The 26,874-nt window shown below is 42.6% G+C and overlaps 1 protein-coding gene across 1 annotated transcript; it reads right to left on the bottom strand.

The window, feature by feature from the left end:
* Window positions 1-20,909: 20,909 nt before the first annotated feature.
* On the bottom strand, window positions 20,910-25,436 carry LOC123159656 (stromal cell-derived factor 2-like protein). Its single transcript, XM_044577480.1, has 6 exons — window positions 25,092-25,436; window positions 24,854-24,994; window positions 24,123-24,263; window positions 21,831-21,880; window positions 21,613-21,742; window positions 20,910-21,133 (listed from the first exon to the last, which is right to left on the bottom strand). The coding sequence occupies exons 1-6, from the start codon at window positions 25,194-25,196 to the stop codon at window positions 21,050-21,052; spliced, it is 651 nt and encodes a 216-aa protein (XP_044433415.1). The 5' UTR covers window positions 25,197-25,436; the 3' UTR covers window positions 20,910-21,049.
* Window positions 25,437-26,874: the final 1,438 nt, after the last annotated feature.

Here is a 26,874-nt window from a genome sequence, read left to right as displayed (position 1 = left end):
CATAGAGCGATAAACCTTTTGATCAACCGGTTCACCATCTTTGGTCAAATCAAGACGTCCACTAGTAAGCATGGGTGTAGTCGTACCTTTGCATTCTTGCATATTGAACTTCTTGAATAAGTCCTTAGTGTACTTCGTTTGAGAGACAAAAGTACCTTCCTTAGTTTGCTTGATTTGCAACCCAAGAAAGAATTTGAGTTCACTCATCATTGACATCTCAAACTTCTCCCACATTAGCTTTCCAAACTCCTCACTAAAATGAGGGTTAGTTGATCCAAATATAATATCATCAACATAAATTTGGCATACAAATAATTCTCCATTAACCCTTTTAGTAAAAAGTGTAGAATCAATTTTTCCAATTTCAAATCCTTTTTCAATAAGGAACTTGGTTAAGCATTTATATCAAGCTCTAGGAGCTTGCTTAAGACCATAAAGAGCTTTGCGAAGTTTGTAGACATGATTGGGTTTCTTAGGATTGATAAAGCCGAGGGGTTGTTTAACATAAACTTCCTCCTCTATTTTACCATTTAGAAAAGCACTTTTAATGTCCATTTGGTACAAGGTGATATCATGGTGATTAGCATAGGCAAGTAAGATGCGAATGGACTCAAGTCTAGCAACGGGAGCATAAGTCTCACCATAGTCCATACCTTCGACTTGTGTGTAGCCTTGGGCGACGAGACATGCTTTCTTGCGAACTACTTGTCCATCTTCATCTTGGTTGTTGCAAAACACCCATTTGGTACCGAAGATGTTGTGGTTGTTGTCGGGCTTCTCAACCAATGTCCAAACTTGATTTCTCTCAAAGTTGTGTAGCTCTTCATGCATAGCATTTATCCAATCCGGATCTTCCAATGCTTCTTCGACCTTCATAGGTTCAATGCTAGAGATGAAAGAATAGTTTTCACAAAAGTTAGCTAAACGAGTTTTAGAGCGAGTGATTCTCCCGATTTGAATATCATTGTAGATTTGCTCGATGGGATGGTCTTTAGCAATTCTTGCTCGAACTCGTGAAAGCTTTTGCTTGGGTCTTGGTTAAACATCTTCTTCATCTTGTTCTTCTCCTTCTTCTTGGTCTTCTTCATTATTGGCATTGTCGTTCTCTTGTCGTGGTGGAGAAGGAGGTTGTTGACGTTCTTGATGTACTTCCTCGTTTTCTTCATCTTGGTGTGTCCCACTTGTGGATGCTTCCGTATCAACTCTTGGTTCACCTTGTCGTGAAGTAGAAGCTTCCACTTGGACGGACGAGGTACTCTCCTTCACCTCCGTTGGACGAACCTTGCCAATAGACAAGTCTTGGATTGCTTCCGAGGGGTCTTTGTCTCCTACATCAATTGGTAATTTCTCTACTTGCGAGCCATTAGATTCATCAAACTTCACATCTACCGTCTCTTCAACCTTTCGGGTGAAATTGTTGTAGACACGGTAAGTGTGAGAGTTTGAGCCATAACCAAGTAGGAAACCTTCATGAGACTTAGGAGCAAATTTAGAACGACGATTCTTATCAAGAATGTAGCACTTTGAGCCGAATACTCGAAAGTATCCAACTTGGGGTTTCTTACCGGTGAGGAGCTCATATGCCGTCTTGCCGAGTAGCTTGTGAAGATACAAGCGATTTGTTGCATGACAAGCTGTCTCAACCGCTTCTGCCCAAAAGTGCTTCGGCGTCTTATACTCATCAAGCATCATTATCACCATTTGGATGAGCGTCCGATTCTTCCTCTCAACAACTCCATTTTGTTGAGGTGTGTACATAGCTGAGAACTCGTGTGAAATCCCTTCTTCGTCAAGAAAGGTGTCCACATTTGCGTTCTTGAACTCCGTTACATTGTCGCTACGAACCTTCTTGATCTTCACTTCAAACTGATTTTGAGCCTTCCTGGCGAAGTTTTTGAAGATCTTTTGGACCTGCGATTTGTCATCGAGAAAGAACACCCACGTAAATCTTGAAAAATCATCAACTATAACTATACCAAAAGAATTTCCGCCGAGACTCTTGTAAGCATTGGGACCAAAAAGATCCATGTGAAGTAGCTCAAGTGGCCTCCTTGTGGTCATGATGTTCTTCACGGGATGCCTTCCTCCAACCTGTTTACCTGCTTGACAAGCACTGCAAAGTCTATCCTTATCAAATATGACATCGTTAACACCAAGGATATGATTCCCTTTAATAAGCTTGTCAAGGTTTCTCATGCCAACGTGACCTAGTCGTCTATGCCATAACCAACCTTTTGAGGATTTAGCAATGAAGCAAGTTCTAGTTTGAGCCTTTTTAGAGAAATCAACAATGTAAAGATCACCTCTACGTATACCGGTAAAGACAATTTTATGATTGTCTCGACGAAACACTTGGCAATCTACTTCAGTAAATAGGACATTGAAACCAAAATCAGCAAGTCTAGATACTGAAAGTAAGTTGTAGCCAAGAGATTCAACGAGCATAACATTCTGAATTGAGCTATCATGTGAGATGGCCACCTTACCGAGGCCAACCACCTTATCCTTTGAGTTGTCACCGAAAGTGACATACTTTCGAGGACTATCATTTTTAGCAAGCTCACGAAACATGTCTTTATTTCCGGTTGTGTGATCGGTACATCCACTATCAAGAACCCATTCCTTTCCTCCTGCTATATATCCCCGAAGGTTTGCCATAAGACCAAAGTGTCTCATCGCATCATCAAGATCAAAGTCATCATCATCATCCTCATCATAGTATCCATGTTCAACATCGTCATGTGGTGGATCGATTCCTAGTGAGAGTGATTCATTAGTATGAGTTTGACAATAATCTCCTCTATGAATTTTAGTAGCTTCGGAAATAATATCGCTAATAATTCCAACATTTCCTTTGGCACGTACAAGATTTGTAAGTTCAAATAGACGATTACCAAACATAGGATCATTGAAATTCATCTTACTCAAGGCAATAGACTTATAAATAATTTCATCCAGATTTTTCAAGGAATAATTAGGAAATCGTTCTTCAAGAAATTTTCATATAGTGTAGGCACACTCAAGAGTAGGCAGCTTTCCAATCAAGTTTCTAGCCAAGCCTCTAGTGATAAGATTAACAGTTCTAACATTCCTAATCATGTCAATAGACTCATCAAGGGTAGGATGCATAGGATCAACATGAGGTGCACAAGGACTAGTAATGTACTTGTTCAAATGATATTGATTGAAAATTACAAGCATATCATTTTTCCACTCATGAAAATACTCTCCATCAAGTATAGGCACTCTACATCTAAGACTCCCCAAAGTAGACTCACCCATCTTCCTCCAATGGTGATTAAACCAAAGCAATGGAGACCAATGCTCTGATACCACTTGTAGGACCTTGAGAAGAAGTAAGTATGTCTAGAGGGGGGGTGATTAGACTACTTGACCAATTAAAAATTATGCCTTTTCCCAATTTTAGTCTTTGGTAGATTTTAGCAATCTTAGCACAAGTCAAGCAATCTTCACACAATTCAAGCAAGCATGCAAAGGAGTATATGAGCAGCGGAAAGTAAAGCATGCAACTTGCAAGAATGTAAAGGGAAGGGTTTGGAGATTTCAAACGCAATTTGGAGACACGGTGACTTTTGAGCCGTGGTTCCGATAGGTGGTGCTACCGTACATCCACGTTGATGGAGACTTCAACCCACGAAGGGTAACGGTTGTGCGAGTCCACAAAGGGCTCCACCCAAGAAGGGTCCACGAAGAAGCAACCTTGTCTATCCCACCATGGCCGTCGCCCATGAAGGACTTGCCTCACCAGCGGTAGATCTTCACGAAGTAGGCGATCTCCTTGCCCTTACAAACTCCTTGGTTCAACTCCACTATCTTGTCGGAGGCTCCCAAGTGACACCTAGCCAATCTAGGAGACACCACTCTCCAAGAAGTAACAAATGGTGTGTTGATGATGAACCCCTTGCCCTTGTGCTTCAAATGATAGTCTCCCCAACACTCAACTCTCTCTCATAGGATTTGGAACTGGTGGAAAGAAGATTTGAGTGGAAAGCAACTTGGGGAAGGCTAGAGATCAAGATTCATATGGTAGGAATGGAATATCTTGGCCTCAACACATGAGTAGGTAGTTCTCTCTCATAAATGGTAAGTTGGAAGTGTAGGTTTGTTCTGATGGCTCTCTCCACGAATGAAGAGGAGGTGGAGGGGTATATATAGCCTCCACACAAAATCTAACCGTTACACACAATTTACCAATCTCGGTGGAACCGAATCAACAAACTCGGTCAGACCGATTTAGTAAACAATGTGACCATTAGGATTTTTGGTGGGACCAAAATGCAACTCGGTAGGACCGATATGGTTAGGGTTAGGGCATAACGTAATCTCGGTGACACCGATTACACAAACTTGGTGACACCAATTTTGGTAATAAGCTAACCAGAGAGTTGGTCAGGCAAACTCGATGGGACCGATTACTCAAACTCGGTGAGACCGATTTGGGTAATAAGTTAACAAGAGAGTTTGCATTGTAATCTCGGTAGTACCGATTTCTCAAACTTGGTAAGACCGATTTTGATAATGGACATACACAGAGATATTACAATCCCATCTCGGTGAGACCGAGATCCCTATCGGTGAGACCGATTTGGCTAGGGTTTGTGATAGTGGCTATGACATTTGAACTCGGTGGCGCCGGATAGAAAGAATCAGTGGGGCCGAGTTAGACTTTTGGTTTAGGTCATATGTGTGAATGTGGAAAAGTAGTTGAGGGCTTTGGAGCATATCACTAAGCACTGTGGAGCAAGAAACTCATTAAGCAACACCTCATCCCTTCTGGATAGTATTGGCTTTTCCTATAGACTCAATGTGATCTTGGATCACTAAAACATAAAATGCAGAATCTTGATCTTGAAGCTTGAGCCAATCCTTTGTCCTTAGCATCTTGAAGGAGTTCCACATCCTTTAGTCCATGCCACTCCATTGTTGAACTTATCTGAAACATACTAGATAAAAGTGTTAGTCCAACAAGAGATATGTTGACATTAATTACCAAAACCATCTAGGGAGCACTTGTTCTTTCGACGACGTGTCCCAGGGCTGGCAAGCCTGGTCGGCGCTTCGTCAACTTCGTCTTCGTCCATCTACGCATGCCCGATGCTGGCAACACCGGTGCGTGCCTTCGTCCATGATGTGTCCCCGGGCTTGGCAAACCTGCCGCGATGCGTCGTCAACATCATCTACTTCCTGGCGCACCACTACTTCAACACCACTGTGCCCACGGCTAACTCGGTGCCTCCTTGCGCCTGCGGCTCCATGGCAACTTCCTCGACACCGGCTACCCCGACTCGACATCGACCATGGCATTCTTCGCACGGCTACCTCGACCACGGTTCCACCACCCACGCTCTCGGCTACATCGACAAACGGCACAAAGGGCTACCGCCTGCTTGAGCAACCTTGTTGGTTTCCACTCCAGCCATGACTCCGTGATGCGTCGACCTTACGACTGTGGGGGGGTGTCCGTCGGCTTGCCTTCGGATTCTTCTCCAGTGTCACTGTCTGCGTCGCTACCATTGTGACTGTGAGGGGATGTTGAGTATCGTGATTAGTAGGAAAGACGAGATAGACTAGGATTTGTTCTGGCTTGTCTTGTACTCCAAGTAGATCATTATACTCCTATATATATGCCCGCGAGGCTCAAGCAATACAAGGACTATTCCACCAATTCCCTCTCTCCCTTCAATAGTATTGAAAACTTCAAAAAGAATTGATAGCGAGGTGGACAGGAGTCGAGCCAATCCTTCGTTTGGATCTATTGGCCAAAGAGCAAATAGTATCAAGGCCAAGATGATACATGCACCACACACAGTTCTTTACAATTCTTTGTATTAATAGAACGGACTGGGCCTGGTTTATCTGGACCAATAGACAAGCCTACCCGACACGATCCATCCTGGATTGCGTCCTAGTATCCCCAGAATGGGAGCTCCGGTGCCCCCTCGCCTCTCTGTGTGCTATCACCCGCATTGGGTCGGACCATGTCCCCTTGCTGCTTTCCACATCTGACGACCGCCCGGCCACACCTCCCTGGTTTTGGATCGAGCTATTCTGGCTAAACCAACCAGGCTTTGTGGACGCGGTGGTCGCTAGGTGGGTGGAGGCCCGGGGACGTCCCCAGAGGTCCCTATCCGCGATTGACACCTAGCAGTTTTGGGCTAAACTGTCTCAGTAGATCATGAAGGGTTGGGGGGGCAACCTTGGACGGGACCTTAGGGAGCGGATATCCGCTCTACTTACATCTATTCAGGCCCTAGACGCTCGGGCAGACTCCACCGGGTTCTCCTCCGATGAATGGATGTTGCGCTACGATCTCGAAGACCAGCTTTTGGTCATATACACCGAGGAGGAGGCTTATTGGCGCCAATGGGGCACCCAACGGTGGGTGCTCCGTGGGGACGCTAACACCGCTTACTTCCAGGCTATCGCCAATGGTAGGCGTCGTCGCAACTCCATCCACTGCCTATGGAATGGGGACACCATCCTCCTACGACCTATTGAGATTTTCGCGCTCACGTTGACGGCTTCTATAAAGCCCTGTTTTCCTCCTTCCCTTGGGGTGGCGCCTCTCTGGCCGTCGATACCTGGGTAGGCTGCCGGCTGGTCTCGGCTGTGGCCAATGAGGCCCTTATGGCTCCTTTCAGGAGGGAAGAGGTCCTCGTCGCGATTAAGGTCATGAACCCTTCCTTCGCCCCGGGACCGGATGGCCTCCCAGTGAAATTCTTCCGGACCTTCTGGCAGGCTATCCAGCCTGAGGTTATGGTGCTATTCAATGAGTGATACGTCTCCAACGTATCTATAATTTTTTATTGTTCCATGCTATTATATTACCTGTTTTGGATGCTTATGGGCTTTATTCTACATATTTATATCATTTTTGGGACTAACCTACTAACCAGAGGCCCAGCCCATATTGCTGTTTTTTCGCCTATTTCAGTATTTAGAAGAAAAGGAATATCAAACGAAGTCCAAACGGAATGAAACCTTCGGGAGCGTTATTTTTGGAACAAATCTGATCCGGAGAGCCTGGAGTGCAAGTCAAGAAAGCTCCGAGGGCCCCAGGAGATAGGAGGGCGCCCCCCCTGTAGGGCGCGCCCCCTGTCTCGTGGGCCCCTCGGGCGTCCACCGACGTACTTCTTCCTCCTATATATACCTACGGACCCCGAAAACATCCAGGGGCACCACGAAACACAATTTCCACCACTGTAACCTTCTGTATCCGCGAGATCCCATCTTGGAGCCTTCGCCGGCACTCTCCTGGAGGGGGAATCGACCATGGAGGGCCTCTACATCAACATCCTTGCCCCTCCTATGAGTTGTGAGTAGTTTACCACAGACCTACGGGTCCATAGTTATTATCTAGATGGCTTCTTCTCTCTTTTTGGATCTCAATACAATGTTCTCCCCCTCTCTTGTGGAGATCTATTCGATGTAATCTCTTTTTGCGGTGTGTTTGTCAAGATCCGATGAATTGTGAGTTTATGATCAGATTTATCTATGGTTATTAATTGAATCTTCTCTGAATTCTTTTATGTATGATTGAGTTATCTTTGCAAGTCTCTTCGAATTATCGGTTTGGTTTGGCCTACTAGATTGATCTTTCTTGCCATGGGAGAAGTGCTTAGCTTTGGGTTCAATCTTGCGGTGTTCTTACCCAGTGACAGAAAGGGTTGCAAGACACGTATTGTATTGTTGCCATCGAGGATAACAAGATGGGGTTTATATCATATTGCATGAGTTTATCCCTCTACATCATATCATCTTGCTTAATGCGTTACTCCGTTCTTATGAACTTAATACTCTAGATGCATGCTGGATAGCGGTCGATGTGTGGAGTAATAGTAGTAGATGCAGGCAGGAGTCGGTCTACTTGTTTTGGATGTGATGCCTATATACATGATCATGCCTAGATAACGTCATAATTATTCGCTTTTCTATCAATTGCTTGACAGTAATTTGTTCACCCACCGTAATACTTATGCTCTCGAGAGAAGCCTCTAGTGAAACCTATGGCCCCCGGGTCTATCTCTTATCATATTTGCTTTCAATCTACTTTTATTTGCATCTTTACTTTCTTGCATCTATATTATAAAATACCAAAAATATATTTATCTTATCATACTATCTCTATCAGATCTCACTTTCGCAAGTGGCCGTGAAGGGATTGACAACCCCTTTATTGCGTTGGTTGCGAGTTCTCAGTTTGTTTGTGTAGGTGCGTGGGACTTTTGAGGAGCCTCCTACTGGATTGATACCTTGGTTCTCAAAAACTGAGGGAAATACTTACGCTACACTTGCTGCATCACCCTCTCCTCTTCGGGGAAAACCAACGCTAGCTCAAGACGTAGCAAGAAGGATTTCTGGCGCCGTTGCCGGGGAGGTCTTCGCTCAAGTCAAGACATACCAAGTACCCATCACAAACTCATCTCCCTCGCATTTACATTATTTGCCATTTGCCTCTCGTTTTCCTCTCCCCCACTTCACCCTTGCCGTTTTATTCGCCCTCTCTTTCCCAATCTCCTCCTCTCTTTTCCGCTTTGCCGTTTTTCTGTTTGCTTGTGTGTTGGATTACTTGTTGCCATGGCACAAGATAATACCAAGTTGTGTGATTTCTCGAATACCAATAATAATGATTTCCTTAGTACTCCGATTGCTCCTCTTAATGATGTTGAGTCTTGTGAAATCAATACTGCCTTGCTGAATCTTGTTATGAAAGATCAATTCGCCGGCCTTCCTAGTGAAGATGCCGCTACTCATCTAAACAATTTTGTTGATTTGTGTGATATGCAAAAGAAGAAAGATACGGATAACAATATTGTCAAATTGAAGTTATTTCCGTTTTCACTTAGAGATCGTGCTAAAGTTTGGTTTTCGTCTTTGCCTAAAAATAGTATTGATTCTTGGAACAAGTGCAAAGATGCTTTTATCTCTAAGTATTTTCCTCCCGCTAAGATCATCACTCTTAGGAACGATATTATGAATTTTAAACAACTTGATCATGAGCATGTTGCCCAATCTTGGGAAAGAATGAAATTGATGCTTCGCAATTGCCCTACTCATGGTTTGAATTTATGGATGATCATACAAAAATTTTATGCCGGTTTGAACTTTGCTTCTAGAAATCTCTTAGATTCGGCCGCGGGAGGCACGTTTATGGAAATTACGTTAGGAGATGCTACAAAATTGCTTGATAATATTATGGCTAATTATTCTCAATGGCACACCGAAAGATCTTCTAGTAAAAAAGTGCATGCTATAGAAGAAATCAATGTTTTGAGTGGAAAGATGGATGAACTTATGAAGATGTTTGCTACTAAAAATACTCCTCTTGATCCAATGATATGCCTTTGTCTTCCTTGATTGAGAATAATAATGAATCTATGGATGTGAATTTTGTTGGTAGGAATAGTTTTGGAAACAATGCTTATAGAGGAAATTTTAATGCTAGACCGTTCCCTAGTAATCCCTCTAATAATTATGGAAATTCCTACAATAATTCTTATGGTAATTTTAATAAGATGCCCTCTGATTTTGAGAATAGTGTGAAAGAATTTATGATTTCTCAAAAGAATTTTAATGCTTTGCTTGAAGAAAAATTGCTCAAAGTTGATGATTTGGCTAGGAACGTTGATAGACTTTCGCTTGATGTTAATTCTCTTAAACTTGGATCCTCTTCTCCTAAGCATGATATCAATGAGTCTCTCAAAGTAATGAGAATCTCCATTGACGAGTGCAAGGAAAGAACCGCTAGATTGCGTGCTAAAAAAGAAAGCTTTATAAAAGCGTGTTCTTCTAGTCTACATGAAAATAATGATGAGGATCTTAAAGTTATTGATGCGTCTCCTATTAGATCTATGTTTTGCAATATGAATTTTGATGATTATGGGACTGATGATGAATCAACTTTGCCTAGAAGGCGTCCCAAAAATTCGGAGTCTTTAGATCTTAATGCTAAATTTGGTAAAAGAGAGATTGGAGAATCCTCAACTTCTAATAATGTTGAACCTACTATCTCGGATTTCAAGGAATTTGATTATGATAATTGCTCTTTAAAAGGTTGTATTTCCTTGTTGCAATCCGTTGTTAATTCTCCTCATGCTTATAGTCAAAACAAAGCTTTTACCAAACATATTGTTGATGCCTTGATGCAATCTTATGATGAAAAACTTAATTTGGAAGTTTCTATACCTAGAAAACTTAATGATGAGTGGGAACCTACTATAAAGATTAGAATTAAAGATTTTGAGTGTTTTGCTTTGTGTGATTTGGGTGCTAGTGTTTCCACAATTCCGAAAACTTTATGTGATATTCTAGATTTCCATGATCTTGATGATTGCTCTTTAAATTTGCACCTTGCGGATTCCACCATTAAAAAGCCTATGGGAAGGATCAATGATGTTCTTATTGTTGCAAATAGAAATTTGGTGCCCGTAGATTTTATCGTTCTTGATATAGATTGCAATCTTTCTTGCCCTATTATTCTTGGTAGACCTTTCCTTAGAACGATTGGTGCGATTATTGATATGAAGGAAGGGAACATTAGATTCCAATTTCCTTTAAAGAAAGGCATGGAGCACTTTCCAAGAAAGAAAGTCAAATTACCTTATGAATCTATCATGCGTGCTACTTATGAATCAAGTGCCAAAGATGGCACTCGTTAGATCTATCCTTGCTTTTATGCCTAGCTAGGGGCGTTAAACGATAGCGCTAGTTGGGAGGCAACCCAATTTTCTTTATGTTCTTTGTTTTTGTTCCTGTTTAGTGTTAAATTTTGTTTCTACTTTCTGTTTAGATGTGTTTTTATCTTTTGTTTAGTGTTTGTGCCAAGTAGAACCTATAGGATAAACTATGATGATGGTTGATTTGATTCTGCTGAAAAACAGAAACTTTGCGCTCACGAGAAAAAATTCAATAAATCACAGAAAGAGATTTTGCATTGATTCTTTTTGCTGCTGATCAATAAACAAATTTTCCAGTATGTCCTATTTTGGTAGGATTTTTAGAGTTCCAGAAGTTTGCGTTAGTTACAGATTGCTGCAGACTGTTCTGTTTTTGACAGATTCTGTTTTTCGTGTGTTGTTTGCTTATTTCAATGCATCTATGGCTAATAAATTAGTTTATAAACCATAAGGAAGTTGGAATACAGTAGGTTTAACACCAAAATAAATAAAGAATGAGTTCATTGCAGTACCTTATGTGGTGGTTTTGTTTTCTTTCACTAACGGAGCTTATAAGATTTCCTGTTGAGTTTTGTGTTGTGAAGTTTTCAAGTTTTGGGTAAAGCTTTTATGGACTATGGAATAAAGAGTGGCAAGAGCCTAAGCTTGGGGATGCTTATGGCACCCCAAGATATTCAAGAATAGCCAAAAGCCTAAGCTTGGGGATGCCCCGGGAAGGCATCCCCTCTTTCGTCTTCGTTCATTGGTAACTTTACTTGGAGCTATATTTTTATTCGCTACATGATATGTGTTTTGCTTGGAGCGTCGTGTATTATATTGGTCTTTGCTTGTTAGTTTACCACAATCATCCTTGCTGTAACACACCTTTTGGAGAAGCCTATTTGATTAGAATTTGCTAGAATACTCTATGTGCTTCACTTATATCTTTTGAGCTTGATAGTTTTTGCTCTAGTGCTTCACTTATATCTTTTAGAGCATGGTGGTGGATTAATTTTATAGAAATTGCTAGTCTCTCATGCTTCACTTATATTATTTTGAGAGTCTCTTAGAACAGCATGGTATTTGCTATGGTTTTAATTTGGTCCTAGAATGATGAGCATCCAAGTTGGGTATAATAAAAACTATCATAGAAAGTGAATTGGATGCTATGATCAATTTGATGCTTGATAATTGTTTTGAGATATGGAGGTAGTAATATTAAAGTCATGCTAGTTGGGTGATTATGGATTTAAAGAATGCTTGTTTTGAAGTTTGTGATTCTCGTAGCATGCACGTATGGTGAACCGCTTTGTGATGAAGTTGGAGCACAATTTTATTTATTGATTGTCTTCCTTATGAGTGGCAGTCGGGGACGAGCGATGGTCTTCTCCTACCAATCTATCCCCCCTAGGAGCATGCGTGTAGTGCTTTGGTTTTTGATGACTTCTAAATTTTTACAATAAGTATATGAGTTCTTTTGATTAATGTTGAGTCCATGGATTATACGCACTCCTTTCACCCCTCCATTATTGCTAGCCTCTCTTTTATCGTGCAAATTTCGCCGGTACCATACACCCACCTTACTCCTTCCTCAAAACAGCCACCATACCTACCTATTATGGCATTTCCATAGCCATTCTGAGATATATTACCATGCAACTTTCCACCGTTCCGTTCATATGACACACATTACTTTTTTCATATTGCTCTTTGCATGATCATGTAGTTGACATCGTATTTGTGGCAAGACCACCTTCATAATTTTCATACATGTCGCTTTTGATTCATTGCATATCCCGGTATACCGCCTGTGGCATTCATATAGAGTCATATCTTGGTCTAGCTTTGAGTTGTAAATCCATAAAAGTGTGATGATCTTCATTATTAGAGCATTGTCCCAGTGAGGAAAGGATGATGAAGACTATGATTCCCCCACAAGTCGGGATGAGACTTCGGACTTTGCAAAAATAAAAAGAAAAAAGGCCAAAGAAAAAAAAGCCAAAAAGAAAAAAAGAAAGAAAGAAAAAAAGAAGGAAAAGAAAAAAAAGGAATGAGAGAAAAAGAGAGAAGGGACAATGCTACTATCTCTTTTTCCACACTTGTGCTTCAAAATAGCACCATGATCTTCATGATAGAGAGTCTCATATGTTGTCACTTTCATTTACTAGTGGGAATTTTTCATTATAGAACTTGGCTTGTATATTCCAATGATGGGCTTCCTCAAAATGCTGTAGGTCTTCATGAGCAAGAAAGTTGGATGCACACCCACTAGTTTTCTTTTGTTGAGCTTTTATATATTTATAGCTCTAGTGCACCCGTTGCATGGCAATCCCTACTCACTCACATTGATATCTATTAATGGGCATCTCCATAGCCCATTGATACGCCTAGTTGATGTGAGACTATCTTCTCCTTTTTTGTCTTCTCCACAACCACCATTCTATTCCACATATAGTGCAATGTCCATGGCTCACGCTCATGTATTGCGTGAAAGTTGAAAGAGTTTGGGATTATTAAAGTATGAAACAATTGCTTGGCTCGTCATCGGGGTTGTGCATGATTAAATATTTTGTGTGATGAAGATAGAGCATAGCCAGACTATATGATTTTGTAGGGATAACTTTCTTTTGGCCATGCTATTTTGAGAAGACATGATTACTTGCTTAGTATGCTTGAAGTATTACTATTTCTTATGTCAATATGAACTTTTATTTTGTATTACTTGGATCTGAACATTCATGCCACAATGAAAGAAAATTACATTATGAATTATGCTAGGTAGCATTCCAAATCAAAAATTCTCTTTTTGTCATTTATCTACTCGAGGACGAGCAGGAATTAAGCTTGGGGATGCTTGATACGTCTCCAACGTATCTATAATTTTTGATTGTTCCATGCTATTATATTACCTGTTTTGGATGCTTATGGGCTTTATTCTACATATTTATATCATTTTTGGGACTAACCTACTAACCGGAGGCCCAGCCCATATTGCTATTTTTTTGCCTATTTCAGTATTTCGAAGAAAAGGAATATCAAACGGAGTTCAAACGGAATGAAACCTTCGGGAGCGTTATTTTTGGAACAAATCTGATCCGAAGAGCCTGGAGTGCAAGTCAAGAAAGCTCCGAGGGCCCCACGAGATAGGAGGGCGCCCCCCTGTAGGGCGCGCCCCCCTGTCTCGTGGGCCCCTCGGGCGTCCACCGACGTACTTCTTCCTCCTATATATACCTACGGACCCCGAAAACATCCAGGGGCACCACGAAACACAATTTCCACCACCGTAACCTTCTGTATCCGCGAGATCCCATCTTGGAGCCTTCGCCGGCACTCTGCCGGAGGGGGAATCGACCATGGAGGGCCTCTACATCAACATCCTTGCCCCTCCTATGAGTTGTGAGTAGTTTACCACAGACCTACGGGTCCATAGTTATTAGCTAGATGGCTTCTTCTCTCTTTTTGGATCTCAATACAATGTTCTCCCCCTCTCTTGTGGAGATCTATTCGATGTAATCTCTTTTTGCGGTGTGTTTGTCAAGATCCGATGAATTGTGAGTTTATGATCAGATTTATCTATGGTTATTAATTGAATCTTCTCTGAATTCTTTTATGTATGATTGAGTTATCTTTGCAAGTCTCTTCGAATTATCGGTTTGGTTTGGCCTACTAGATTGATCTTTCTTGCCATGGGAGAAGTGCTTAGCTTTGGGTTCAATCTTGCGGTGTTCTTACCCAGTGACAGAAAGGGTTGCAAGACACGTATTGTATTGTTGCCATCGAGGATAACAAGATGGGGTTTATATCATATTGCATGAGTTTATCCCTCTACATCATATCATCTTGCTTAATGCGTTACTCCGTTCTTATGAACTTAATACTCTAGATGCATGCTGGATAGCGGTCGATGTGTGGAGTAATAGTAGTAGATGCAGGCAGGAGTCGGTCTACTTGTTTTGGATGTGATGCCTATATACATGATCATGCCTAGATAACGTCATAATTATTCGCTTTTCTATCAATTGCTTGACAGTAATTTGTTCACCCACCGTAATACTTATGCTCTCGAGAGAAGCCTCTAGTGAAACCTATGGCCCCCGGGTCTATCTCTTATCATATTTGCTTTCAATCTACTTTTATTTGCATCTTTACTTTCTTGCATCTATATTATAAAGTACCAAAAATATATTTATCTTATCATACTATCTTTATTAGATCTCACTTTTGCAAGTGGCCGTGAATGGATTGACAACCCCTTTATTGCGTTGGTTGCGAGTTCTCAGTTTGTTTGTGTAGGTGCGTGGGACTTTTGAGGAGCCTTCTACTGGACTGATACCTTGGTTCTCAAAAACTGAGGGAAATACTTATGCTACACTTGCTGCATCACCCTCTCCTCTTCGGGGAAAACCAATGCTAGCTCAAGACATATCAATGAGTTCTATGCGGGATCCATGGACCTGGGCCTCCTTAACTATGGGATTATTATGCTAATCCCTAAGGTCCCGGGTGCTTCGCATATCCGCCAGTTTTGCCCTATCATGGTGATTAACATGATATTTCGGATTCTTGCAAAGGGGTACGCCAATAGGGTGACCCTGCTCGCTAACTCCATAAACCACCCCAACCAATCCACCTTCATCCAAGGCCGGTTCATTCTCGATGGGGTGTTAGTGTTCCATGAAGTCCTGCATGAAGTCCACGCAAAGCGCCAGCGTGCGGTCTTTTTAAAGCTGGACTTCCATAAAGCTTATGACACGGTTCGGTGGTCCTTCCTTCACGAAGTCCTCCTCCGTAAGGGCTTCGACGATCGGTGGATCACCCGTGTCATGCAGCTTGTCTCGTGCGGTCGGACCGTAATAAACATCACTGACAAGATTGGCCCCTTCTTCCCCATCCTATGTGGGGTTCGCCAGGGCAACCCCTTCTCCCCGTGCCTCTTCTACATGGTGGTTGATGCTCTGGCAGCTATCCTCGATAAGGCAAAGGCTGCTGGCCATATTCGTGGGGTGGTTCCCCATCTGGTGGGAGGGGGAGGGGTCTCCCTCCTTTCGTACACATATGACACCATCATCATGATTGAGGGTTCGGATTCTGACATCGCCAACCTTAAGTTCCTCCTCCTCTGACAAGAGCGAGGTGATGATTCTTGGCTACTCCCAGGAGGAGTGCCAAGGGATGGACGACCACCTCAACTGTAGACTGGGCTCCTTCCCCACCAATTATTTGGGGATTCCCATTAGCGATTCCAGGCTCACAGTGGCAGACCTGCGATCGACCGTAACCCGCTTGCAGCATCGGGTGGAACCTTCGAGGGGCAGGTGGCTCTCCAAGTCCACCTGGGTGATCCTCATCAACTCCTCCCTCTCCAGCCTCCTCTGGTTCCTGATGAGCTTCTATAGCTTGCATGAGATTTTGCATTAGGAGATTGCCAAATACCAGTCCAGATTCTTCTCGGCGGGCGAGGGGGACAAGCAAAAATACCACATGGTTAGTTGGCTAGACATCTGCAAACCCAAAGACTAGGGGGGTCTTGGGATCCTGGCCTCTAGGCGCCTGAATATTGCTCTCCTGACCCATTGGCTTTGGCGGATTGCCAACAGTGAGGGCGGCCTGTGGTTGGACATCATCCGATCCAAATACCTTCGGGGCCAGCCCCTTGCCTTCTGCTAGCGCTTGGGAGGATCCAAGTTCTCGCAGGTTGTGTCCAACTCATGCCAGTCCTCCGCATCAGCACGTCCACCTTTGTGGGCTCAGGTGCCTCGACCTTGTTTTGGTTCAACCGATGGGTTGGCGATCTCCCTCTTACCGCTCGCTTCTCCGAGCTTTTCTCCATCACGGCTGACCCTTGGGTCTCTGTGGAGGTGGCCCTTATTGACTTAGGGTGCCTCGTGTTCCGGAGGCCATTTGGCCCCCTTGAGGTCGCTGCTTGGGATGCCCTCCTTCAGGCCATCGCCCTTCAGCCTCTCGACGTCCACAACACTGAGGACTCCTTCTCGTGGCGCCTAGAGTCTTCGGGTCACTTCTCGACCAAGTCCCTCTATCAAGCGATTGCCCCATCTACGGCCCTAGAGCCGTTTAGTTTGATATGGGATATCTGCCTCCCATTAAAGATCAGGATCTTCCTCTGGCAGTGGATCCGTGGTCGCCTGCCCTCTGGTGTGGAGGTGCGCAAGCGCATCGGACCTGGCGACGGCATGTGCCCCCTCTATGGCGTGGCTGAAGATGCTAATCACATCTTATTTTCTTGCGTGACCGCCCAGTTCCTTTGGTCCTGCTTCCGCGACGTGGTTGATGGAACTTGGTGCAACACCAACTTCCCTGACTTGCTGGCAGAGATTCAGGCCTCTGCCCCACGTCACCGCCACATTAGGTGGCTGTGTGTCAGGGTGCTCGCCTGGACGCTTTGGACCATGCGTAATAGGCTTTTCATCCAGCGTTCCCCCCTTCGATGTGCGACTAATGCCATCTTTCTGTGGTTTCTTGCGGCTCTGGCGGCCGCTTAGCCGCATCTAGGATCAGAACGCCATCAACACTCGCATCTCCGACCTTCGAGCGATGGCCTTCCGCATGGCACCCTCGCTTCTGCCGCCTCCCCGGAGCCAGACTAGGCGTCCTGATGTCTCATGTGTGTCGGCCCCTTTTTTGCTTTCTTTGGGCTTGTTGAGTTGTGCCCTCAGCATTAACCTTGGTACCTTATGTTGTGTGTGTGTGTGTGTGTGTGTGTGTGTGTGTGTGTGTGTGTGTGGACCTCCACGCCTTGGGCGTGTTGTGGCTGAACTCGTGTGCTTGTTTGTGGCTTGGGCGGTTTGCTTTATATATAAAGCGGGGCGAAAGCCTTTTTTGGTTATTCTTTGTATTAATTCAGAGTGAGAGAGAGAGAGAGATGGGAAGAGTCTGGAGCAACAATAAATAAATACTAGAAGATATATAACATGTGGTCCTGCTGTATGGCATCAGAAATGAGCAATATTAGTTTTTCTTAAAGAGAAATATTTGTTAAGGCATTTCTTGTCAAGTATCTCATGAGATTGAATCTTTGTGACCATATGACAAACACTCTGAACCTTCGTGTGCATATATAGTTGAGGACCAAGAGTGTGTAAGCTCTCTCTCTCTCTCCCTCCCTCCCTCCCTCCCTCCCTCTCTCTGTAGTTGAGGAGGTCCACAGGGGCTCTCCCGTCATCAATTGTTAGAAACAAAACAATGCAAGAAGGGAGCAATGCTACCTTGAGAATAGGAGTAGGAGACATCATGGAGCTAACGGTTAGTACCAAATGAAGACCGTGTACCGGAAGTTTGCTTCATTGGGTGAACACCATTCCCTGACAACAGAGGCCAATCATGTGTGTCTAAGATGTAACGTATGGAAATACGAAATTGCAGGTCGTCTCGGAGGAAAATAAATTGCACGCGCCGAATCCATTAAAAAGGGTAGACTTCCCCTCCAAACAATTCACGCTAAAATTGATTATTGTTGCTATTCAATTCGAACTATTTATGGAGTATTAGGTGTAAAATTTTGGATATTCATAGATGAAGAATAACTAATCTTGTCTTTGGATTCTGTCCTTTGATAGAATAAAAAATGACAAGAGACTTTTTTCCTGAAATCCCTGCAAAAGAAGAAATTATACCTCTTTCTATAAGATTTAATGAAAATTGATAAATCATTTAATATAATTGCTATGCTTAGTGTGTGACTCGTTATTTTTTCTTTTTTCTTTTTTTAACAAAAAAACTTAGTAATTATAGAAAATTAACTAACCAACATATTGCTTCGTATTGTTAAGATCCTAACTAAGAAACATTCACTATATGAATAAATACCTCTACCATTAATGAGTAGATGTGTCATATAGTTGTAGCAACTGCAATTTTTTCTCTAAAAAAGAAAAGGGATTCTAGATTAGCACCTTCTCTTGATTTGAATCTAACCACAATAATCTCTCACATGTCCCTTTATTGTCATGGTAATTTTCTTCTAGCCATAGTGTTGAAGTGTGATGTTCATGCGATTGCCATGTTGGAGATGCTCTAAACTGGGTAGAGTGAGAACGATTTGGTTCATGGAGAATAGTACAGCCGGAAACACTTGTTGATTCAGACGGCACCACAAACATCTGCGCTTCGAATGCAAACCATGATAGCGACCAATAGTTTGTCTACCACATGACCGCCTCGTTTTTAATCTTATAACAAGTGTCACGAGTTGTACTAAAAAAATAAGCCGAACCACATGGATGATAGGCCAAATTGAGAAGAGGCATAAATAGCATGCATCAGGTCAGAAATGATGCATCTCGTCCTTACTTATTTGGGCATTCTGATGTATGGTTGTATTCAATGCTTTATTTGTTGACTATAGTAATCTTTTAATGATGAATTGATGAAAGATATAATTTGAAAGATATTCTTCAAGTGTGAAGTTAAGTATATATGATATTACTCCATGCCAATTGTGTGAAGCACTTCAACCATTTGCAATAACATAATGTGTCCCGCCATTATCTTCCTCAACAATAGATTTTGTCTTCTTTAATATACGAATCACAATACTAAACAAATCAGCATCCGAAGATACTATTTTGGGGTAGACTCAGACCTCAATTAGTCACAATATATATTCATCAGCCCATGACCTGCTTGCTATTTTGTAAAGATGGTTGGAATCTCCTTTATGCACTTGTTTAACTACCTAGGAATCATTTATTCCCATTCTTGTATTCTGCATTACCAAGTTTTTTTCAATAGACCTAAAGTTTCTTATGTACTAGTCATTGTCTCTTCGTAACTTTGTGGTATCTTGTAGCAATACAAATGTACCTTATTTGTACTATATAGCACTAGAGATGGTCATTATTTATGAATACTATACCTTTCGTGCATAAAGTATCTCAGGAAATTGATTCGTAGCAACCAGGAGATTTATTATTAACTATTCATGTATATATATATATATATATATATATATATATATATATATATATATATATATATATATATATATATATATATATATATATGGTCGAGGGCAAACCAACTGTGTTTTTCATTTCAATAGGTTCCCCAACTTTCTCACCAACACCAATTGTTACCAAATAACGATGCAATGAGAGGCATGTTTGAAAAAAAAATGCAAGAAGGGATCAATGCTACCTTTAGAATAGGAGTAGGAGACATCTGGGATTGACCACTTAGTTTGAGTTTTCTCTCTTGTACAAATTGTTGGAATTCGGGTGTAATATGTGCATAGGCCTACAGTTGTAGCTGATGTTGTGGAGGTAAAGGTTTTGATGCTGGAGTCAAAGGCAAATAATCCAGGTCTAATAGGTAAGAGCACATGCAGGAGGTAGCAAAACTAGATTAGCCAAATCTGACAAGGATACACCCTGATCCAAAAGTACTGCAAGACCTTTGTAGTTTGAACCTCCACAGATGAGGAAGCAGGATACCATCAACTATAAAAACATAAGGACATCGAGAAAATATAGAATATTTAACTCGCTGTCAAACCGCACAAGGAGGCCACCATGGAGTCGGGAACGGATCCTCTAACATCATGAAGGGATGTCACGAAGCTACAGTGTAATCTCAGTGCAAAACGAAGAAGGAATGCACGGGCACTGTAGCAAAGACACTGTGTGTAGTTACTGTTCATAGAAAATAAAATCTCAAATTAATTTTATTGTATCATAATTTTGTTTGTATGTAATTTTTGTAAATGTATACAGTAGATTTGTAATTTGCAAATTAATTTAAGTCATTTTAAGCTTAATTATATGAATGTAAAGAAGGGATGTCAGGATACTGTAGCTTTTATAACATCCCTTCGTGATGTTAAGAGGATCTCGTTCCCGTGGAGTCGGGCTATGTTGCCAGTTGCCACCCAAGTCTGTGCCTGCCTCTGACCCCCTATGGTGCAGTTGTGCAGATCGTCATTCGCTTTCTGCTTTAGTGTATTCCTTTTGTTTCCTGTCAGCACGGACACTCAACTAGTATACATGTGGTTCCCCGGTATCACTCTCCTCTCTTCGCATCCTAACCAGTTTGTTGACACTAGAGAAGCAGCATCGTTGTACAGCCCCTTCAATTTATCCCAGAATAAAGCAGAGTTGTAGATAGTCACACAAAGTCTTTACTGTCCCAGGGGTTCAAGCATTCCAAGGCCCAATTTAGTTCAGGGTGATGATGCTGACAGAGTCATACTATGCCGCGTGTGTGGTGGGGGTGTGCGTCTAAGTTGTAATCGGAGTTTCCAAATAGAAAAATACTGCACTAACAATCATTCTAGTTCTGGGTACCATGTCCCTTGTTTAATTTAAAAGCATGAACAGATAGAAAAATGGAAAATGTCAGTAAAATTCCTGATGCTATGTTCACTTGCTTTCATCGACTGGGAGATAAACGCCCTCCGCTGTCGACCAAATATTCTCAGCTCGCTTGTCTCGAACACCACAGACCTGCATGAAGAATGTTTTAACTCAGAAAACTGATAACTTAAACAAAGGCAAATGTCACATTAACTGAAAAGCTCACGTCTATGAAAGGCAAATGTCATACTGCCTGAATTCATAGAAAATACTGTAATAAGATCATATGGTAATAGCTGGATACATTGCGACAACTTTAAAAAAAACATATGTATAATGATTTAGGATTATCTCTAAAGGTAAATAGCTTGTGACATTTTCATGCCGTCTCATTTTATTGATAAAATAAATTTCCTTGATGTTCTAAAGATCAATGACTGCTATTTAGAGTTCTTGAACAAACAGTGCATGTTGACATCGAAGCATACAGCATGTAATTCAACTTTATTATTTCTTAGCATTAATAGCTGTAGTTTCTAAACATGCGTTACCCAATCACATTGGCATATAAGGTTAATATATGTCAGAACAAGGTTGTACTTGTAAGTTATAACTGTTATAACACTCACCTCTTGCTGCCCACCACCAAGCCTGTTATACTTCTTGTTGTGACTGTGCAGATAGCCGCCCGTATCAACATGACGCAATCTTACCTTCTGATCTCGCTTCCATACCTTGTCCTTTCCCTCAATTTCTAGCCTGTATAATACCAAAAGCAAGCCATTAAGTTAGATTAAGATAGGAAACTCAATAGGTAGCATGCATCACATATTTTAAGCAATCACACCTCCAATAGTCACCGGTATCTGATTGTCCATCCCCACCAAAACAGCTAACCTGTAAAGTTCACATTCAAGATTTAGGGCGCATACTTAATTCGATAAAAAAATAAAGCAAAGGAAACATACAGTAAAACAAAACGTCTTTGGGCACAGCAAAGAATTGTCCACATGAGTTCCTAGTGATAAGTCTATTCAAAGTAACAAAGATGATTGGTCTTGGGCCTACCAATAGGTTTTAAGAATGCCCAAGCTTCGGTACGACAACAATTACATGACACACAAACACAATACAAGCTGCAAGTTATTGTAGACATTGTCGGTCACTTGATTCAAGAACATGGGGAACAACTTGTTTCTTTATGACAAAGGACACCGTGTGCATGACAACAAGTGTCAATTATCCACCTACCATGGATAGAGCAAGATGAGAAAAATAGAGACAGGATGCTCACCATATAATGCAGGATATAAGTTTCTCTTCTCAGGTGCTGCTATGCCATGATACCCTAAGGCCTAGCGAGGAAACTACAAAGCCATCCTCCTGCCTCACGCCACAGTCCTCCCCCCCCCCCCCCCCCCCCCCCCATCTTGCTCTCCACTGCATCTTCCCCACCTCCCTTCCCAACACATTCCCATGTCGTTGCCTAACCTACTCAGGTCTCGGGCTGTTTGCCACCAACAATGCTAGCAAAGTCATCAGTTCGGGCCACTACCAAGCCCTGACCAGGCATTCCTCTGACCTAAATGCTGTTCTGATCCTGTACGCCCCCAATCCCACCCCTTCCTTCCCGACCCTCCTCTATCGTTGGTGCTACAAGTGCTGGTGTCTGATTGCTAACTAACGAAGCCAATGGAGGCCTTCATCTTGCTCACCGTGAGTTACGTACGTGCTCCCTTTGAATGTACTGCCTCCGTGCCTGTCGTTTCGGGAATGGAATCTAAGTGGAGTTATTTGTGTACTGTGAGTTAATTTATGAAACTGATTTGCAGAGGATGTTTCAGACACCAAGGAATTAGGAAAATTAGTCCCAGTTTGGTCATGTATTCGCAGAATATGTTCTAGATAGTATATCTATCTACATGTGCTCTCTCTGATACTATGTTATCTATGGAACCTACTTCGTGGACTCAAAGTTGAACTGAAGCAGCACGGGCTGGCTATAGTCCTGACGCGAACCATGCCTTTATTCATTCTACCCGTGAAATGGGAGTCCGCTTTTACGATATAGAAAATCCGAAGTTTTATGCTCGCCATGTGGGAAAGTGACTTGAGAGTGCAGATCCAGCATTAAACAGGCTTGTGCGAGCAAGATGCAAAGATAGATTGAGAATGTTTGGAATTGCTTTATATAATATACAAGTATCCAGTGCTTAAAGAACCAATCCCGAGCACCATTGCATTACTTCCCCCTCCCTATCTACTGCGCACTTGAGAAATCCTCTAATGTTTGAAGCAGGTGGATCATAGGTTGATTTTCTCCGAAATCCGCTTAGAAAACGTATGCACAGCTCTCTTGAGTACCGGTATTACGAATTAAAATGTTAAGAGTTATATTAATGATGTCCATTCGCCTTTTGCATTCTAGTCTCTTGGCATCCTCTTGTACACATATATATGTTGGCTTTGGCCTCCTGATAATATTAAGTTGCATAGCATCAACACAGATGTATCATGAATCATTGGTAAATAGAGGTTTTAACTTTTAAGCAACATATATCTGTAGATTGTGTGAATCAAATTGCTATGTGGATGATTCTCGTGGCTAATGCTTCACTAAAATGTGTAATCAATTTGCTTGTGGTGAATGTCCAGTTCAGAGATGTTGGACTGTTGATGAATAAGCTTTGTGAGAGTGTGCATTTTTTCAGTTAATTTGATTCACTAGTATTACTTATGTGGTTAATATCTAGACAACTCAGCCGTGCTTGATTAGGCTCGACAGTGGTCAGCGCGACCCATTCCACGAAAAGCCACATAGTTGGAATTCTACTACTAAAATCACAAATCATATTAAATATGAACCGTTAGATACAAAGCATTCTGAGATTGTATAAAAATGCTTATTTAGTGTATAAGATATAGCTTTAAATATGATGCATTAGGAGTGCCTACTGCCTAGGGAAAAAATCATATCGTCTAATCACAAAAGCTTTACTCCTGACCCTAAGTATGATGGCTACTGGGAATCACATAATGCACGAATATTCATTTCTAGAGAACAAACTATGTTAAGTAAATCAATGTTTACAGGCTCTTCCACATATCAAAACTAACAATTATTAGGTATCACACTAACCTCTAGGTTACCAGATAATGGTGAAGCATGCAAGTGGCTGTGTAACCATCTCCGTGTCCTCATGTGTTGCAACCTGATGATGCTACCAGTTTCAACAGCATCACCTTGTTTGGCTGATGAATCAAGAGTAGGTCTCACAATCTGCAGGAATACAAGCAAAGTCAAGCCTAGATGTTGAACAGCATCTTCTAACCTTGCCTACTTCAGGGTGGAATATCAGACTACATGAAAGACAGATCATATTAATCTCGCAGTTAACTGCCAATTCTTTAGCCACGAAATATCATTAGGTTGGGACTTTGGGTTTGGGAATGAAAAAAACTAGCAGTATTGCAGTGTCAGTGTTAGAGTTTCATCATGCTACTGCCGTGACTTATCTATCTATTTAGTGAGATGTCAGATTGGATAGCTACATATAATTATCCAACGAATCTAAGTGAGAAATTTCCACAGTTTGGGCAATGTAAGTGGCAGGTGAACAACTGATGCCTAATGATTCGTTTTTCTCCATCCAGACCTTACAATGTTTGTAATTCTCTATACCATTCCTATGTTTCTTTGATGTGACATGCACACCTGCACCCTGATTTCAATCAATACGGGTACAGCATTTGCACTCTGAACGAAGAGCCAACGCTGGCTTGATCAATTTAAAACCATGGTTTGACATGAACTTGGAAGGTGGCTGTAATTGCGCCAAATGAAACCATAAGAGATGGAGAGGCACCCACCCAGTAGCTATTGGAGTCGTCGATTTCGGGGAAGCCGGTGACGGACTGCTGGCCGCTGCCAGAGCCGTAGGCCACGTCGTGCGAGTGAAGCCTCACCTTGGTCTTCTCGTGCATCAGCTTCACCGTGCTCCCGTAGGTGACCTGCAACGCCACCCAGATCCAGATCAAAACCCAGTTCCTCGCAACAACAACCAAAAAAAAAAATCGTTTGGCGGATCTTAAGATCTGGGAGGCGGACCTGGAGCCCCTCTTCCGATACGGGGGCGGCGGCCGCGCCGTGGTCGACCCGGGAGCTAGCCCCGAGGAGGAGCGCCACGGCGAGCGCGAGGACGGACGCGGCCATCGCGACGACGGCGGTGGCGCGATAGGATCGCGGCCGCGGTGACGGCGAGGAGCCTTTCCCCTTGGCCGCGGCGGCGGCCGGTGGTGCCGTGGCCGCGTCGGGTTCGCGCGAGGCGCGCGGGGCTTTGGCCTTTCCCGCCGGCGATCGGCGAAGCAGGATGGTCTATCGTGCCTGGGTGTGCTGTTGCGGTGTGTGCTTGCGGCCGTTGGGATCTCACGATCTCCGGGACCTTGTGCTTGCCCTGGTCGTTGCTTCCGTGGAGACTGGCTTCGGGTCGGGGCCCATCCGGCTTCCACGTACAGAGGACGAACCAGAGGACGACACGTGTTGCAGCCGCGTCAGTGATGTGCATTGTTTCATATACTCGAGGACCCCTCAACAACTTATTTTTCACAGGTCTGGTCCCTTCATAATGGGCTTAAAATAGTGCTTAAAACAACTAAAACTAACGGGAATATATGCAAACGTGTTATGGGTTTACGTTTTAAAAACAATACTCCTAAAACTTAAGAAGTACTACTATGTTCCCCTAATAAAACTTAAGAAATATGTAAGTTCTTGATGAGGTGGCATTTTTTCGCAATTAATGCAAAAAGTATAACATGCATAACTTGATGAGGATTGCATGGAGTATAAGTACTTATGAGTACATGCGTGACTGGTTGATGCCACTCAATTTTGATCAGACGACTCTCAACAACTAAGGTGACATGGAAGCACGTGTGTGCAAAGAAATCTAATAGTGGGGTAGCTATTCACATATAGAAGATATTTTTCGCCGGGGTTGATGCTGGCTTACAAGTAGTTCTTGTTCCACGGGTGTGTTGATGTTACAATTATAGGTTGTTGCTTTCCACGCCTACAAGTATGGTGTGTTTTAAGTCTTATCCTCTGGCTACATAATTGGACCGTCTGCGCTTATACCGTCTCTGGATCATGGGACCGGGAGGGATTCAATGTGTCGTTGTTCTTACTGCTCCTACTCTCTTTCTCCTCCCAACTCAGTTCCCATTCACTGGTCGCCGCACCGATTACAACTGTCATGTTTCTCTATGGTGGTCCCATCGCCTTTCCACACCTTGTTAGTTTAGCCATCATTTGAATCCAATGAGCGTGATATCCGAGGATAACTAGATGTCTCCAATGAGGGCGGGGTTGCTTGGTTTGTAAAACCGCTGCAGAATTTGGTTGCAAGGGAGCAGTTGGAGCAAGCCCCATGGAGGAAGGAACCAACACTATTGCGGCTCTTGAAAGTACTTCGACACCCTTGGTATAGATTGGAATTTTCATAGTGATAAAAAGGGATTGTATGGATTAGGTTGACGTTTTAAGCCGATAGGACATACATACCGTCATGAAGCACAGATCATTATGTAAATGAGATGACCCACAGTAACTTCACCATGTTTGTTACATTAAGAAGTCTTTGTAGCAAACTCCGATTTAGATATATCTGTTCAGTATATGTTGTCTTGCTTTGCCATGTTTGTTGTCCATCTCAATAGTGTTTTGCTTCCTATAAGCAGCTTCTTTCTATGTCCATAAATGTGTCTTGTCTCTTTTGCTACTAATTGTCCGCGCTCATCTGGACGCTTAGGGCATCTTCCAATGCTCTTCCCTAAAACAGATACACTACCGTCCACAAACCACGTCTGAACGTGTCCATGAGCAAGATATA

The sequence above is a fragment of the Triticum aestivum genome, chromosome 7B (assembly GCF_018294505.1).
Source record: "Triticum aestivum cultivar Chinese Spring chromosome 7B, IWGSC CS RefSeq v2.1, whole genome shotgun sequence".
Taxonomy (NCBI): Eukaryota; Viridiplantae; Streptophyta; class Magnoliopsida; order Poales; family Poaceae; genus Triticum; species Triticum aestivum.
Note: the sequence above shows the minus strand (reverse complement) of the source record. Positions and strands in the feature narration are given on the sequence as shown.

Coding starts and splice junctions, on each gene's coding strand:
- LOC123159656 (XM_044577480.1), bottom strand. CDS start 25,196: ATGGCCGCGTCCGTCCTCGCGCTCGCCGTGGCGCTCCTCCTCGGGGCT. Junction 24,264..24,853: donor ACGACTCCAATAGCTACTGG/GTGGGTGCCTCT, acceptor GTATTCCTGCAG/ATTGTGAGACCTACTCTTGA. Junction 21,134..21,612: donor TTGGTGGTGGGCAGCAAGAG/GTGAGTGTTATA, acceptor TTCTTCATGCAG/GTCTGTGGTGTTCGAGACAA.